At 37.3% G+C, this 15,243-nt stretch overlaps 1 protein-coding gene across 6 annotated transcripts in view; it reads right to left on the bottom strand.

The window, feature by feature from the left end:
- The window catches only part of LOC129748752 (receptor-type tyrosine-protein phosphatase-like N), a 128,895-nt gene that overhangs the window by 90,678 nt on the left and 22,974 nt on the right, over positions 1–15,243 (bottom strand). For all 6 annotated transcript variants that reach the window (XM_055743484.1, XM_055743483.1, XM_055743482.1 and 3 more), the window contains one exon: positions 3,064–3,678. In XM_055743484.1, the coding sequence (XP_055599459.1) occupies positions 3,064–3,310 (247 nt within the window). In that variant the 5' untranslated portion in view covers positions 3,311–3,678. The remainder of the gene's footprint in view (positions 1–3,063; positions 3,679–15,243) is intronic.

Genomic DNA, 15,243 nt, shown 5'->3' with positions numbered 1-15,243 from the left:
AATATCGCGTAAAAACCTTTGTGCAGTAACAAAAATATTTAAAATTTGTTTTTAAAATTTGAAAACTCAAGAAAACTTCCATCATTGTATATTTTGGACAGTTGAGTTGGTGGTGTATAATAAAAAGCAATTTAACTAAGATTCAGTCAAAAAATCAAGATCTATAATCATTAGGATGCAACTTTTATAATATTTTCTCTATACAAAAGGTATTTACATTGCATTGGTTGAACGTGCTCCAAGAACGCTTGACTGAATCAGAATCTTACTGTAATTTTAGGGTTATTTAGTATTGTCTTATGTAAACTCTGAATAATTGATGCTTATTTTAAGGGGGGGGGGGGGGGGTAGGATCTAACACTTTCAAAAAATCGTTTTTTTTATTTTTTTATTTTCTTATTGTAAAACATTTCAAGAATGTTGTGTCAAATTTTCAAGTCAATTGAAGCAAAACTGTAGAAGTTATAGGCCTTTATCTCCTCCTATCTAATACTGCCAGAAAGCAAGAGCAGAAACTTCAAACGCGTTTTTCTCGAAAGCACATTTTTAAAGTCCGTGGACATCGTCATTTGAAAACTACTTATAACGATTCTTTTCAAATTTGGAACATATTTTCTACATATAAAATACCAGACCCCAACGTTTTTCTTTTTTTTTACTTTGGGGAGATTTAACACATACAAAATGGCGGATTTTTAAGTGAAAAATCGTAGTTTTTACTTCAAACATCCACAAAAATTTCCTAAAAAAATTTAAGTTAAATAAAAATGTTGGGGTCCAGAAAAACATCTATTAAAAATATTTTGCTCTGATTTTGTGACTTCACATGATTCTGTGCTGAGATACAGTGGCCGACCGCAAATCCTGTTTTCTAAAAGGCATCCTCGAAAGTGCTCCGTCACCGGTTCATTTTTCAATGTTTTTTCTACGAAAAAATTACTAAATCTTGTTTTAACAATGCTTTGTATAATGCAAAAAAATTGAATACATCTGTTTGAACGATAGCTCTAGAAAAAAATCGTGAAAATGGTGTTTTTTTTCAAATTTTCAATGAAAAAAGCGGGACATTTTGAAGAAAAAGCGGGACGCCGGGAAAGCGGGACATTTTGAAGAAAAAGCGGGACGCCGGGACATTCAACAAAAAAGCGGGACATGTCCCGCTTTTGCGGGACGGATGGCAACCCTATGTTAGTACCAACAGAAATTAGGTTAGCACCGATTTCAACTAGCGAGCAGGTTATTGAAAGGGTAGAAATTGATGAGAATTTATTTAAGCAGTTACTTGATACAAGCTTGTACAACTTAGTACAATTACTTAGACAAATTCGGCTACTTTGTACGTCTCGGTGGTCGAGTGGTTAGCGTGGTAAGACGGTAATCTCTGGTCCATTGATGGCAAAAATTCGATTCCCATCTCGGTACTGGGTGTTGAATGTTAATCTTAAGTTGTCCAAGTCTTTTATTTAGTCTGTAAAGCTTAAATCGGCTAAGACGGTGATTGACTTTATAAGTAGATTTTTTCTTCCAGTAATATTACTAATTAGCTGGGTCTAGCGAGCTCACGTTACAAATTTTCGTCACTTAGAAGTCAAAGCCTTTCACTTGACCGGTCGAAACTTGAAATCGGAGCTAAACTCATTTCTTGCGGTACTAACACTAAATAGTAGCTTGTACTAGCGCACTCGCGACTTTTTTTTCGTCACCTTCAAGTCAAACCCTTTCACTAGAGGGGTCGCAAGTCTTAATCGGAGCTAAACTAATTTTTCGCGGTACTTGTGCCGTTAATCATCACTAATTTGTTTAAACTATTACTAGTTACCAGAACCCTCAAACATTGATTTTAATAATCATCACGACAAGCGCTTTGTTTAGACGTTTTGATGTAATAATCGATTCAGTCGGTGTACTTCAGTGTAAGCATTTTGAATTTTTTACATCTGTTGGTGGACTATCAGAGAAAAAATAATGTGTAGCGAGTTATCTTTATCGTCAATGGAAACAGATGAGAAGTAATCGCTTTCTCATATTTATCGCTAAGTGTAACACAAGGGATAAATCAGTTATCAGTATCAGATCAGTTCGATTTGCTTTCCTGTCATACATTTAAGAATAGTTCGAGAGCTCATGAAGTTAATCAAATCAAAGAAAAAATATCCGGATTCTAAAAGTCAAGTTTAGATGTCGGGTTTCCTTAAACAAGCATTTTTTTGTTTCGATTAAAGTCGTTTTACAATCCTTATGGCATTCGCGACTTTATGTCAACGTTGCAGTTGGCGGACAATTATAAAAAAAACCGGAACAACTGTGTTCGATGTTTACTCTTGGGCTTAAACTCGCGGACTTAAGCTCAGGAGGCAGCTGACTTGCCAACTGAGCTATTTCACAAGCCCTATCAGTTTAAAAAATTGAAATCATGTTTATTTTGCATTTCGAAACTTTAGCTGTAGCTCTAATTTTAAAGTGGTTACTTTTGAATGATGTTGACATCTCATGTTTTTTTGGAGGAAACCCCCGTACAAAATAATCTCTTCTTCTTGCATTAAAAAAGTGAACCGAATTCTATGTAACACCATCGCTAGGGTGGCTGCCAAATGGGTCATGTCGAAAATGGGACCCAACTCGAACAATTTTAAGATGATGTTCATGAAAATTGATTCACTAGCACAAAGAATTAAAGGACGTGTAGATGAAATTGAACATTTATAATAATTGAATAAGTTAGGATAAAAGGTTAAAGGTAAAGAAAGTTTTCCATAAATCATAGTTTTGTATGTACTCTCATACATAAGCATCGTTCGAATCTTGATAACTGTTTTTGATACTGCGTTACTTTCACGCCCCTGTACAGCTTTTCGATGGAAAAATTGTGGCAACCCTAAACCCTAAACTTTGTCCTCATCCCATGAAGACAATATTGGAATTTAAACTTCCCTTAGCGTTGACAGATCGATCATAACTCCCAGTTAATATTAATAGGCTTATTCCATTATCGCGAAAGCATCATTCGAAAGCTCAATCGCTGAGCAACATCTCGCAAATCTAATACATCCTTCAGCTACTTACCGATATTGCCCTCGGCCGAGACACCTGCCAGTGGTCCATTAGAGCTGGTTCCTCCTCCTTGTCCTCCTCCCAGCAGGACAACGGTGACCAGGCCCAGCACCAGCAGTTGCGGTACCTTTGCCTCCCACGCCCTTGCCTTTCTCCTCCTGCTCCTCCGACCACAACCACCACCCACCTTCGAAGCGCTCGAAATATTTGTATTTGTCCATGCTTCTTCCACTGTCGTCGATAAGTCAATATTTGACATTGTGCTTTTATTACATCACTTTAAAGTTTTTCGCCCCTTGCGTCCTCCAATTTTTCCTGGGGGGGTCCTAGCTGCGTCAATCCTCCTTTCTCGATTCCCAGCCAGTCAGCCAGTCAGCCAGTTGGATGATGATGGTGGGTGGACGACTCGCAGCTCAAGTGAGGAGCGCAAAACTGACTTCCGTCACGGTCTTTTGGGTCAATTTGTGCTCCAGATGGATGTCAGAGGACTACTGCCTACTACCTACTACAAGATTGCTGAGTTACTACAAGTAGTGATGGGTACTCTGGGTATTAGTTTCGCTGCTATACTTCTTCTCTCGGTTGTCGATGCCCGGTTGTGATGCTGCTTCCTCGCCGTCTGAGTATCTGAAAATCCGGACCAAACGGAAAGAAAATTGGAGACGAATTAATTACATTTCGTTCGTTACGCAACCTGAGGGTTTCCTGTCGTCGTGCTATATGGTTGGATGATTTGTTGGCACCGCACCGGTTAAACTCCCAAGGGTTTCGGTGGAAAATTCAATTTTGAAACCATATACGTGACAAATTAGGCGCTTTTTTGGATGTGATATCCTTACGGAGGGAGAAAAACCAGTGTTTTAGGTAGTCATATGTTGTTCAACCAATTAAATATGTTATTTTTTATCTGCCTATGAAGTAAGGTAAATCAGTGGTAGTCTTAGATTAGAGATTACAAATTTGCCAGAAAATGTTTTGCTCAGAATTTGAATTACATCAAGACGGTCAAGACCATGCGAACAGAGTTGTAGGAAGGGGGTTGTGTGGTTAATAGGGTGGCCCAGAATTGTACTATGTCTGGGATGTTGGGGGCTCAACCTTCAAATGATAGCTTAGGGTGTAAGAAACAATATTTTATATGGCGACGACTCAGAAAAATTATGTTCAGAGGTCGCACTGGTTCGATTTTTGGAAAAAGGCCATTTTTTTGACATTTTGTCCTTATAACATTTTCATATCCCGAAAAAGTATCAAACATGGGTCACTAATATTTTTTAAATTTTCTTCATAATGTAAGTTTTAAACTAAAAATTTATTGGAACTGTTTTGGACTCTCAATTTGTATGTATGATTTTTTGAATAACGCAAAACTATGAATTTTTGTAAGAAAAAATAATTAAAATTAACAGAAAAGTGTACTTTGGATTAAAAATTTTAATCAATATTGAATTCAAAAGATGCGCGACGTTATGATGTGCAACTTTGCAGAAGGAAGTGTATAGCTATGAATTGTCGTTTCAAAGTAATTCAAGTTTCACAGTGGAAAAAAGTCACAATTTTCAAATTTTCGCTAAGAATTGCTCTATATTATGATGTTGATGAGTTTCGAGTAATCTAAGAACCAAATAAACTCCTGATATCAAATTTTGTTTTATCCTTTACCGATCCTTTAATCACCAGAAAGAACCATTCCAAGTTTCTAGATTTTTTTTTATTGATTGAAGGTCGAGTCACCCATACATGGGTGACGGTTTGGTGAATGTGTTATGGCTACAACCACTAAAAAAATTTAAAATAAAAATTTGAAATAGAAACTAGTCATGGTTGTTTCTGCTGATTGAAACCAGTGCGACCTCTAAACATCATTTTTCTGAGTCGCCCCCATATAAAATATTGTTTCTTACACCCTAAGCTATCATTTGAAGATTGAGCCCCCAACATCCCAGACATAGTACAATTCTGGGCCACCCGGTTAAGCTCCCCTTCCTCGCCCCGGTGAGAATTTTCCGAATCGAATTTTATTACATGATCCAAAATGGTAGATGAATTTAGTTTTGACTAACATGTAGAGAAAACTAGCTGTCTACGGCTGAATTTAATCTTAAATCACTTTAAACTCAATGCATTTCATTTCATGACCAAATAAAGTTTTGACAACTCGTAAACAATTTTAAATGGGAAATTTTGAATTCGAATTTCATAAAATCATTTCAAACCCAAATCTCAAAATATTAAAAACGTCCAAAATCCTGCTTTCAAAAGTGTCTTGCATAAGAAGTTTTAATAAGTCTGAAACAAATTAATTAATTGAATACTTTTTAAACGCATTCAGAAGGTCGTAGCTAGATGACTGATATTCACTATTCGAGGCAGTCAAGAGAATGAGCAAAAATAATAACCCAACATCAACCATTTTGAATAATCACTTCGATTGTTTAAAAAATTAGGTGAAATTGGCGAAAAATCCACGCCAAGACAAGTTTTTTGCTGAAACGTCAAATTTTTCAAAAACCCAATTTCCGCTTCAATCTTTTATTGAGTTTTTTATCTTCTATATGATCAATTTTGCATTAAAAGATGTTTTAATGAATTGTCAAATTAATTATATTTATAAAATTTTTATTGACTAAATTTCATTGCTAAAAAACTAACATTTCTAACGCGAGTTTTCAGTTCTCACGTGAGATGACATAAACTAGTCGCAACTTCTTTTCATTTGAAATTTTAAAGTTGTTTTGAAAACTTTTACAGTAGTTTTCTAAATCTGCTTAAAAATAAGTGAAATCATTTCGAAGTCTTCAAACAGGTTGTTCAACGAGTTAAAATTAAATTATCAAATTTAATTTCAACAAAATTCATTTGCGAACTATTTTCCATGGCATTTGATAATCTAAATTTTCTTGAGTTTCAACGTTACTTGAAGCACTGATCACACTGACATGACACTTAAAACAAAAATTCAACCATTTTCTGTCTAATTTATTTTGTCAGATTTTGTAGGTTCGCAATACCGACGGCAGGTGGCGAACCTTAAAAATGTGACAAAAAATGCCCCGTAGAAAAAATGTACCTGTTACGCCCGATTTTATCGTAGAAATTGCCTGTTTTTTTAAGTTGGGTGGCATTTCAAACTGGGATAGCATTTCTTCAAATCGATCGATGCGCACTCTGGAATCGATATTGCGTACTGTTGGAAAAATTATCCAGAAAACGAAATCGAGTGTCCAGTCAGTATGGTCAGTGCTTGAAGGTTGTAGCTGACAGAACACTTAGAAAAAAATCAATCATTTTCTGGCTAATTTTTTTGTCAAATTTTGCAGGTTCCCAATACCGACGGTAGGTGGCGAACCTACCATTTTTCCAATACAAATGCCCTGTAGGAAAAATGTACCTGTTTAGCGCACTCTGGAATCGATATTGCGTACTGTTGGTAAAAACTATCCAACAAACGCAATCGAGTGTCCAGTCAGTATGGTCAGTGGTTAGTAGGTTGATGACCTTTAGAAAAAAAAATAGAAGGGATCATAAATTTGATAAATAAACACTTCAAATAAATAAAATCGCTCCTTTTTTTTAAGCGAGAGGAGTATTCAAATATAGGCAATTTTGAACGTAATAAAAAAGTTTGCTGAACTTTTTAAAAAACACTAAGCCTTGGGTTTTTTAGTTATATGTTTTTTTTATTTATTGAATATGAGCGTCTTCATCTATGAAAACGGGAAACGTCTATTTTTTTTTCATTCAAAAAATCATCTCATAATAACAAAGCACTTACGTTTATCAATTTTTAACAAAAATCTTAGAAGATTGCTAAAATTTTGTCAATTCTTGTTAATTTTTGTATGGAAGCCCCCCCCGTTTTAGATTTGGAAGGGTTTGAAAGTATTAATAAAACCATTTCCGGTCTTGAAAACGACTTCACACCAAATTTCACGTTGGTCGGTTGAGAAGCTCCCGAAAATTGTTCGAATTGTGTAAAATTTTAGTAAAATTTGTATGGGAGCACCCTTTTCTTGCATTTGGAGAGGTTTGAAAGTATCATAGAAATCATACCCGGTCTTCAAAATGGCTATACACCAAGTGTTACGTTGACCGGTTCAGTAGCTCCTGAGAATAGTTCGAATTGTGTAAATTTTTTTATTAATTTTGTATGGGAGCCCCCCTTCCTCCATTTAGTCGGAGAGGTTTGTAAGTGTTATAGAAACCATCTCCGACCCCAAAACCCTCAGATACCAATTTTCACGATGATCGGTTCAGTATTTTCCGAGTCTGTAGCGAACAGACAGACAGACAAACATTTTTTTTATATATAGATATCAATCGTAAGAGTATCATATGACCTTCATAATGCCATATTTTCAAAGCAATAGTAAACTTTAATTTTTTTGAAGAAGAAATTTTCTAATTGATCCCTAGAGTCCAAAAAGATGTATTTTTCAACTGAATGGATCGTGATCATTGGTTATCATGAAACTTCTAATATCTGACCAATAACTAACGTTTTTCAAGTAATTATCTGTTAAAAAGGGCTAAAAATACTGTATTTATACAAAAACTAGAAAATTGCGCCTAAAGGTATGCAATGACTCTAGGGTAGAAGTCAAACTTTTATAATACTCTTTGTCTGATACGTACAAACTGTGAAATGAGAACTAATATGGCAAGAAATATTCAACGGACTTTTTATCTTCGGATCTTATTAGATTTTTGCCTATGGTCAGGGCCCTTATTCAAGTCTTCTTTAGTAAAGGATCAAGTCTCCTATAACTTAAAAAATATCACAATTTTTTTAGTCTCACGAAAATGCTTTTAGCTTATCTACGAGTTTATATATCGTTCTAACTTTTGGAGCATATTTACTTGAAATTACACGCTGTCAGAAAAAGCAAAAGACGGCGAGTTGCTAAATTTTCCAAAAAAGATATTATGAAAATAAGAAAAAAGGATCAAGTATCCCCATCCTCCCCTCATTATCCTCAATATTGTTTTTGGTTTTTAGAAATTATTATCATCCCTCATACAAAAAAAAACGCGATTGCACAGGAACAAGTTCTTGAATAACAAGATTTGTTACCTTTTAAAGAAAAAAAAAACAAAAACATTAAATTTCCTTAGAGTTTTATAACTTCCCGTAAGCTCAATTGCTTCTCAGAATAACTCAAAATGTACATATTAACGCTGGCCTCAAATCAAGTTTTATTTGAAAAAAAAATTGGCTGATCATTAAAATTAGTGCAAGGCATTTGAATCAATTGAGGCCCTTGGAGCCAAAGGGGAATAAGTAAGGTTGCCAGATTGCCCGGTTACTCGGGTTTGTCCGGATATTAAATATAAAATCTGGGAACAGTCTGGCCCGGCTGATTTCGAGGAAAAAGCACAACTTCTTTGTGTTCCAGCAAATTCCATAGATATTTTATTACCTTTTACAACAGAATGATCTACTAAAATGAAAACAAAGCATTTTACAACATTTTCCAAAAAAAAAACAATGTATTTTTGCAATTATACTTCTTTGCCACCAAATAAATTCACTTATGCCCTTTCGCCACAAACAAATTTTTCACATTTACGTGTTTTGATCTTGTTGATATGGGTAAGAAAACATAAATATTAATTTTGGTAAGAGTCAATGAATTTTTGTATAAATTTATTTTTTGCTGTTTTGACGGGGAATGTACTCTGCTGCTAAAGTACGTAAAGAGACTTTATGATCCACCTAGTATTTATTAACTTTAAATCAATCTCTTCAAATAACGATTTTTCATCGCGATAATTTTCAAATAATTCGTGCAAGGTATCATCTATTAAATTTCATTATGAGTATATTTTCGACAGTAAATTAACGAAAAGTTTTTCAATGGTAACCCAATTACCTCGTACAAATATAAATATTGTACTTTTCAACCTTTTGATAAGTCCCAAACCTCTGCACACTTAATATAATAGTGACCAGAAATAAGGAATTTGTGATCCACTCATTGCACAGTGGTGCAGAACATCAATCTAGCTGTACGAAATTAATAGCTCCCAGGGATGAACAGATAGACATTTGATGTCTTCAGCAACATTGTTCAGTTTTACATAGAGCATATTTTATTATCAAAATTTTTGCCGAGGGGTCCACTAATAGCGATATAAAAATGCTAACTTTTTTGTTCTTCAAATTACGGCTTTGACGTCTTCGACAAAGTTGTTTATCTGATCAAAATACATAAGTTTGTTGAATATGTTAAAGTCCTATCACATCACCCTCAGGAGTTACAGACAAAGTAAAAATAATCTCTTTGAAAAACAGTTTTTTGAACCTGAAACGTTGTAGGTTGGATAAAATGGTTCGCTGTCTTTGAAACAAAGTTGTAACAAGCCACGATCTACAATTGTCTCATACATTATGATGGGTTTAGATGTTGCTGAAGTCCTATAGAAAGCATTTAGTCTATTTTATTGGCAATTTTTGAAGGCTCGTCTATCGAAAAGTGCACATTTTCGCAACACCCCCTATGTTGTGATTATTTTTGATGATAAGCGAAACCATTTGCATTTGAAATTAGCGGGGAAATCGGTGGAAATAGTAAAGATTTGAATGATTGAAAATACACTTTTTATATGAAAATTACCTATTTTACTTATAGAAAAAATGTTGATAACATTTAATTCATTAATAAAGTGTTGTAGTTTTCTTTAATATATTTTGTTTTATCAAAAGACATTTAAATTCTATTTTTCAAATCATTTTAACTCAAAAAAATGGAACTAATTTTCCAGAAACGTTTTTTCCAGTACTATATAACCGCTTCAACCGGTTCAATTTAGTGCTGCATTCTGCAGAAAAGTAAATTACAATATTTTATTTATTTTTTCGGTCACAATGAAAAAACAATTCTTTCTGGAAATCATGTTTGGGTTGGTCGCAAAGTGCAAAGGGCTATAAGTGCTTGCCTCTAAACCCAAACATAACGTGGTTTCCTGTAAGTAGTGTAGGTATTATTACAGAGACAAAAACATAAGAAAATAGTCGAATAGAATTATGATTTAAACAGTACATGATGTTTTGCAGTCAAGAATTCGTTCCCGAAGCTTATCTCAGTTTTTATCAATTTTTCCTTACTTGAACCAAATTATGTAATTTGATCTGTAGTTGATTCTGGTCAGCCTTCAAAATGTTTAAAAAGTGTTTATGATTTTCACACGCCATTGAAAAAAACAGCGGATTTAAGTCAGTTCTCAAGCCTAAACTTTAACCTGATATTGAAAATGCGGCTCATTTTAAACGGTTGTAATTTTGATTAAGAGCACATGACTGAACCTCAACTCCAATTGATCCCACGCGCTCAATCAAATCGTCCTCGATTAGATGGGACCACTTTATTTCGAAGACAGTCCATTAAGGATCATTAATCAAATTTGAAACTCTACTCAGAAGCTGTCGCCCCGTTTGGCATCATTTAATCTACTTGTGGGCTTCCTCCGATTGTTCGTGGATTCCCAGCCAGCTGTGTGGGAGTATTTCTATTGGATCTGGCAAAGGGATTTGATTGAATGAATTCGGTGTACCCAGCAGGAAATATCTTTGATAAATTCATCACCTTTGAAGTTGATTGTTTCGAAATCTTTCTGAGACAATTTTCCGAGCTCGAATGGAAACACTGTCGTCTGTCGATTCGATTGGAAATTTCTCACCTCACCTTACCGGAGGGAGCTTTTGGATTTCACATTGACAAAATGAGTGGGTGGCTCTCTACAGCTGCTCTTGATTTTCTTTTTTCTGTCCGCGCTCGGCTCTCCGATTTTACTTTTTCCTCAGGCGTCCGTGTCGTGGGAAAGAGAACCTGTTGACTGGGATTTATTTTGATCCGGTGAAAATGTGAAAGGCCACCCGCCACCCGATTCGACAAGTTACTTCAATTTTCTGGTGGGATTTTCACATTGGGCCCAAAGATGTTTTTTCAACCCCATGGCGCTCAATGTCACCTGAATAATTGGCAAAAAAGAAGTGGTACATGTGCCTTCTTTTGGCAATCGACCGACAAATGGGTTCACAACCTTGATTTTGACTGGACGATGGACCTTGCCCTGGAACAAGTTCTTGTACACCTACCTATACGTACATTCTTTCAAAGATTATGGCACTGTGGGTGGTCGTTATCGCAATTTCCCGAAGAAAGAAAGCAACGGAGGTGGGCGGAAAACCAGTTAGATAATGTGTTACATACGAACTTGAGGTGCCAATCACGTCACCGCAATGGGCTCGAGGATAAGGTTACCTACAAGTAAGGTACTTTCTTATTGCTGTCGTTGTTCTTTGAGGGAAATTGAGAGAGATTAAATCTCAACAATTAGAGTTCACGTTACATGTCCTAGTTTTAGATAAGTTTTCTTGTTCGTGACCTTTCATAATTGAGATAGCTTGATATTTTTTGTACTAACTGTAAAATTGAAATATTATTCATATGTTAAAATTTTCAGATTTCCATATTATTAAGACACGAGGCAATAAAACAGCACAATGAATGTCACATAGAAGCTGTATTATTTTTGGGGAAACATCCTATAAATTTATTACCAAAAATACCATTAACAGCAGAAAACGCCTGTGTGTAGGCAACACATGAGTTTGAACGGGTTTATGATGTCTCATGTATGTTAATATTTGAGTTAAATTTTTATTATTCCGCATACCGAAAATCTTCTCTAGGCATTTCAAGCGGCCAACCGACTGTCATTTACTCAACATAACATATGTGCAACCACATTTTGACAAAATCCTAGCCGGTGGAACGCACAGTTTAATCTTCATTTGCAATTCCGTGACTATAACTACATCAATTTGTCTTCGCACGTTTGTCGCATGATATGCGAACAACCTCCCACGCATAACCGAACTCGGCGATGAGTCGCAAAAACCATTCACACATACATATCTACACACTCACACATACATACTCATAATATGTTTACCTCCTGACGCACAGGAGAAGGAGGGGACCATAAATTTGGGATCGCCATTATGGTTGGTGATGGTGTTGGATGTAGCTACACAAATACAAACACAAACTCAGGCAGGAATAATCCTTACACTGAAAGAGAGACACACAGCTTGGGGACGTTATCCATCACATTCACTTGGCTGGCAGTTCCATCATTCCGTTTTGGGTCGGAAAAGTATGATAGACGTCGTGTTAGTATCCCCATGTCTCATCCTCCTTTCAGCGGATTAACGAGTGAAATTTAGCGGACTAAGTTTGATAGTGGAAATTGCTGAGCGATGTTGAATGTGTTGCAACGCGACCGTTAACTGCGAACAAGATATATTGGAATTCGTGGCTGACAGTAGATAGATAACTGGCAGAAACTTTTCATCAACCAGAATATCCAAATAGATATCCTACAAAAACTTAACTCTTTAACAGGATTAGTAAAACCATTTGATAAGTTCTGAAATCATTCCGCCGTTGGGCTTGTGATATAGCTCAGTTGGCAAGTCAGTTGCTTCCTGAGCAGATGTCCGTGAGTTCCATCTATGATTTTCGATTTTACATGGGATTTGATGAATACTTCATACCTCTGGCTCCATCTTTGATTTTCGTTTTACATCGGATTCGATGAATTTTTCATACCTCTGCCTCTGGCTAAGACCCACGCGACGAAAAGGAACGATTGGAAACTTGGAACATGAAACTGCCGAACTCTAAATTTCATGGGCAGTACCCACGTGCTCTCTAACGAATTGAAGAGTCGCAAATTTGACATCGTAGCGTAGTATGCTTGAAGCGCTCTAGGGTATAATCATTTCGAGATGGTCATACCATCTACCAGAGTTTTGGCAACACACACGAGCTTGGAACAGTTTTTCTAGTTATGGGGAAAATGCATGGACGCGTGATCGTTTTGTTGCTGATCGTCCCACGAATATCTCGATTGTGAATTGAAAGCTGATTCTTCAACATCAGCATCATCAACGTGCACAGATCACAGCTTGGAATAACCAGTGAAGGCTAAGACGAATTCTACGTGCAGCTTGATCGTGAATACGACCGCTGCCCAAAACATGATATCAAAACCGCCATCGGGGATTTTAACGCTCAGGTCGACCAGGAGGAAGAAATCAAACGAACCATTGGAACGTTCAGTGCGCACTAGCTGACCAAGAAAATGGTCAAGACCAGGGACGGGATAATGTCATAGTCATGAGCCAAAAATTGCGACTAGTGACCCATTCTTTTCCTCACATGTCTTTAGTTTAAGATTTTTTCGAAATGAAAGCATGCTATGAATGATTATTTTGGTAAAGAAAGATTTTCCATTCTGTCATTGATCATTGAAATCTCCAATATATTGGTCATGACATGATGGTTAAAATGGGTCATGGGAAATATCACAATGCATTTTTTTGCAACTTTGTTTGCCAAGCTGATTTTTGAATGTTATGCTATGGCAAATGCTAACTAACAATAGTATAAAAAATGAAAATAGAGATGAGAGTTTCTAGATGCTTTTTTATAAATTCCATTGGGTTCAAAAATTTTATTCATTGTCCACTCTTCTCATACGTGAAATTTATTTACATCACGTGAATATGAATGGTATTTACATTCACATTATAGGCTGCCGGCAGAGGGCGAGCTTGACGAAGCCCCTCTCGTGGACTTTTGGGATATCACCAAGATAACCATCAACAGCGATGTGAATAATGTCGTCGGGCATGTGGAACGAACTCGACAAAGTGACTGGTTCGACGAGGAGAATAGGAGGATGATGGACGACGAGAACGCCAAGAAGCACCCGTCGAAACGTGAATAATAACCGACCGCGGAAGAGGTAGCTAGTTCGGGTTTTGCAGAAGAAAAGGCGTCGCCTGGAAGGGGAGAAGCTCGAGAAGCTGGAGCAACTGCATCGTTTCCAGGAAACACGGAAGTTCTATCAGAAGCACAACGCGTCGAGATAAGGACGGAGACATCCTGACAAACAATCGTGAGGTGATTAAAAAGTGGAAGCTGCACTTCGATGAACACTTGAACGGCGCACGTTGGAGAAAGCAACATTGCCGGCGTAGCCAACGACGTAGAGGAGCCACCCTAACGATGAGTGTAGTTAAGGAAGCTATTCGCCAGTTGAATTTCAACAAGTCGGCTGACAAGGATGGCATCGCAGCTAAACTCATCACAATGGGCCCGGACAAGTTGGCCGATTGCATACACCGGTTGATGGCCTGGATCTGGAACACAAAACAGCTACCGAAGGAGTGGAAGGAGGGGGTAATATGCTCCACCTACAAGAAGGGCGACAAATTGAACTGGGAGAACTACCGAGCGATCACTGCCCTAAATGCAGCTTACAAAATGCTTTCACGAATCCTACTCCGCTGCCTAACGCCACAAGCAAACAGATTCGTGGGAAGTCATCATGCCGGCTTCATGGGGGGGCGGTCTGCAACGGACCAGATCTATGAAATGTTGGATCACCAAGTTCCTACGCACCATCTATTCATTATCAAAGTCGCATACAACACGATCGACCGTGAAGATCTATGGAGAATCATGGACGAGAACGGCTTTTCCGGAAAGCAGACCCGACTGATCAAGGCAACGATGGATGAAACGCAGTGCTGTGTGCGGATTTTGGGTGAATTGTCGAGTTCATTCGAATCACGCAGGGGGCTTCGACAAGGTGATGGTCTATCCTGAATGATGTTCAACGTGGCGCTAGAAGGTGTTATTCGAAAAGCGGGGCATGATTTTCAACAGATCCAGTCAACTTATTTGATTTGCCGACCCCATTGACATAGTCGGCAGATCATCTGCGGCGGTGGAGGAGATCTACCGCAAACTGAAACGCGAAGCAGGAAAGATTGGGTTAATAATTAATACGTTCAAGACGAAGACGGATCCGAGACCGACTGAACCCGATTGTCCAGTAATAACAAGGTTACGATCGACGGTGACGAGCTGGAGATAATCGAAAACTTCTTCTATCTCGGCTCACTGGTGACCGCAGACAATGACACTATCCGTGAGATGATCAGCGGAAGTCGTGCCTACTATGGACACATCAAGGAATTGCGGTCGAGAACACTTAGCCCTTGCACGAAGTGTTACCTGTACATGATGCTCATTAGACCGGTTGTTCTCTACGGGCACGAGATATGGATATTGCTCGAGGAAAACCTGCATTCACTCGAAGTATTCGAGCTAA

Source organism: Uranotaenia lowii, chromosome 2, assembly GCF_029784155.1.
Source record: "Uranotaenia lowii strain MFRU-FL chromosome 2, ASM2978415v1, whole genome shotgun sequence".
NCBI lineage: Eukaryota > Metazoa > Arthropoda > Insecta > Diptera > Culicidae > Uranotaenia > Uranotaenia lowii.
The sequence above is the reverse complement of the archived record's forward strand: the minus strand, read 5'-3'. Positions and strand labels throughout refer to the sequence as shown.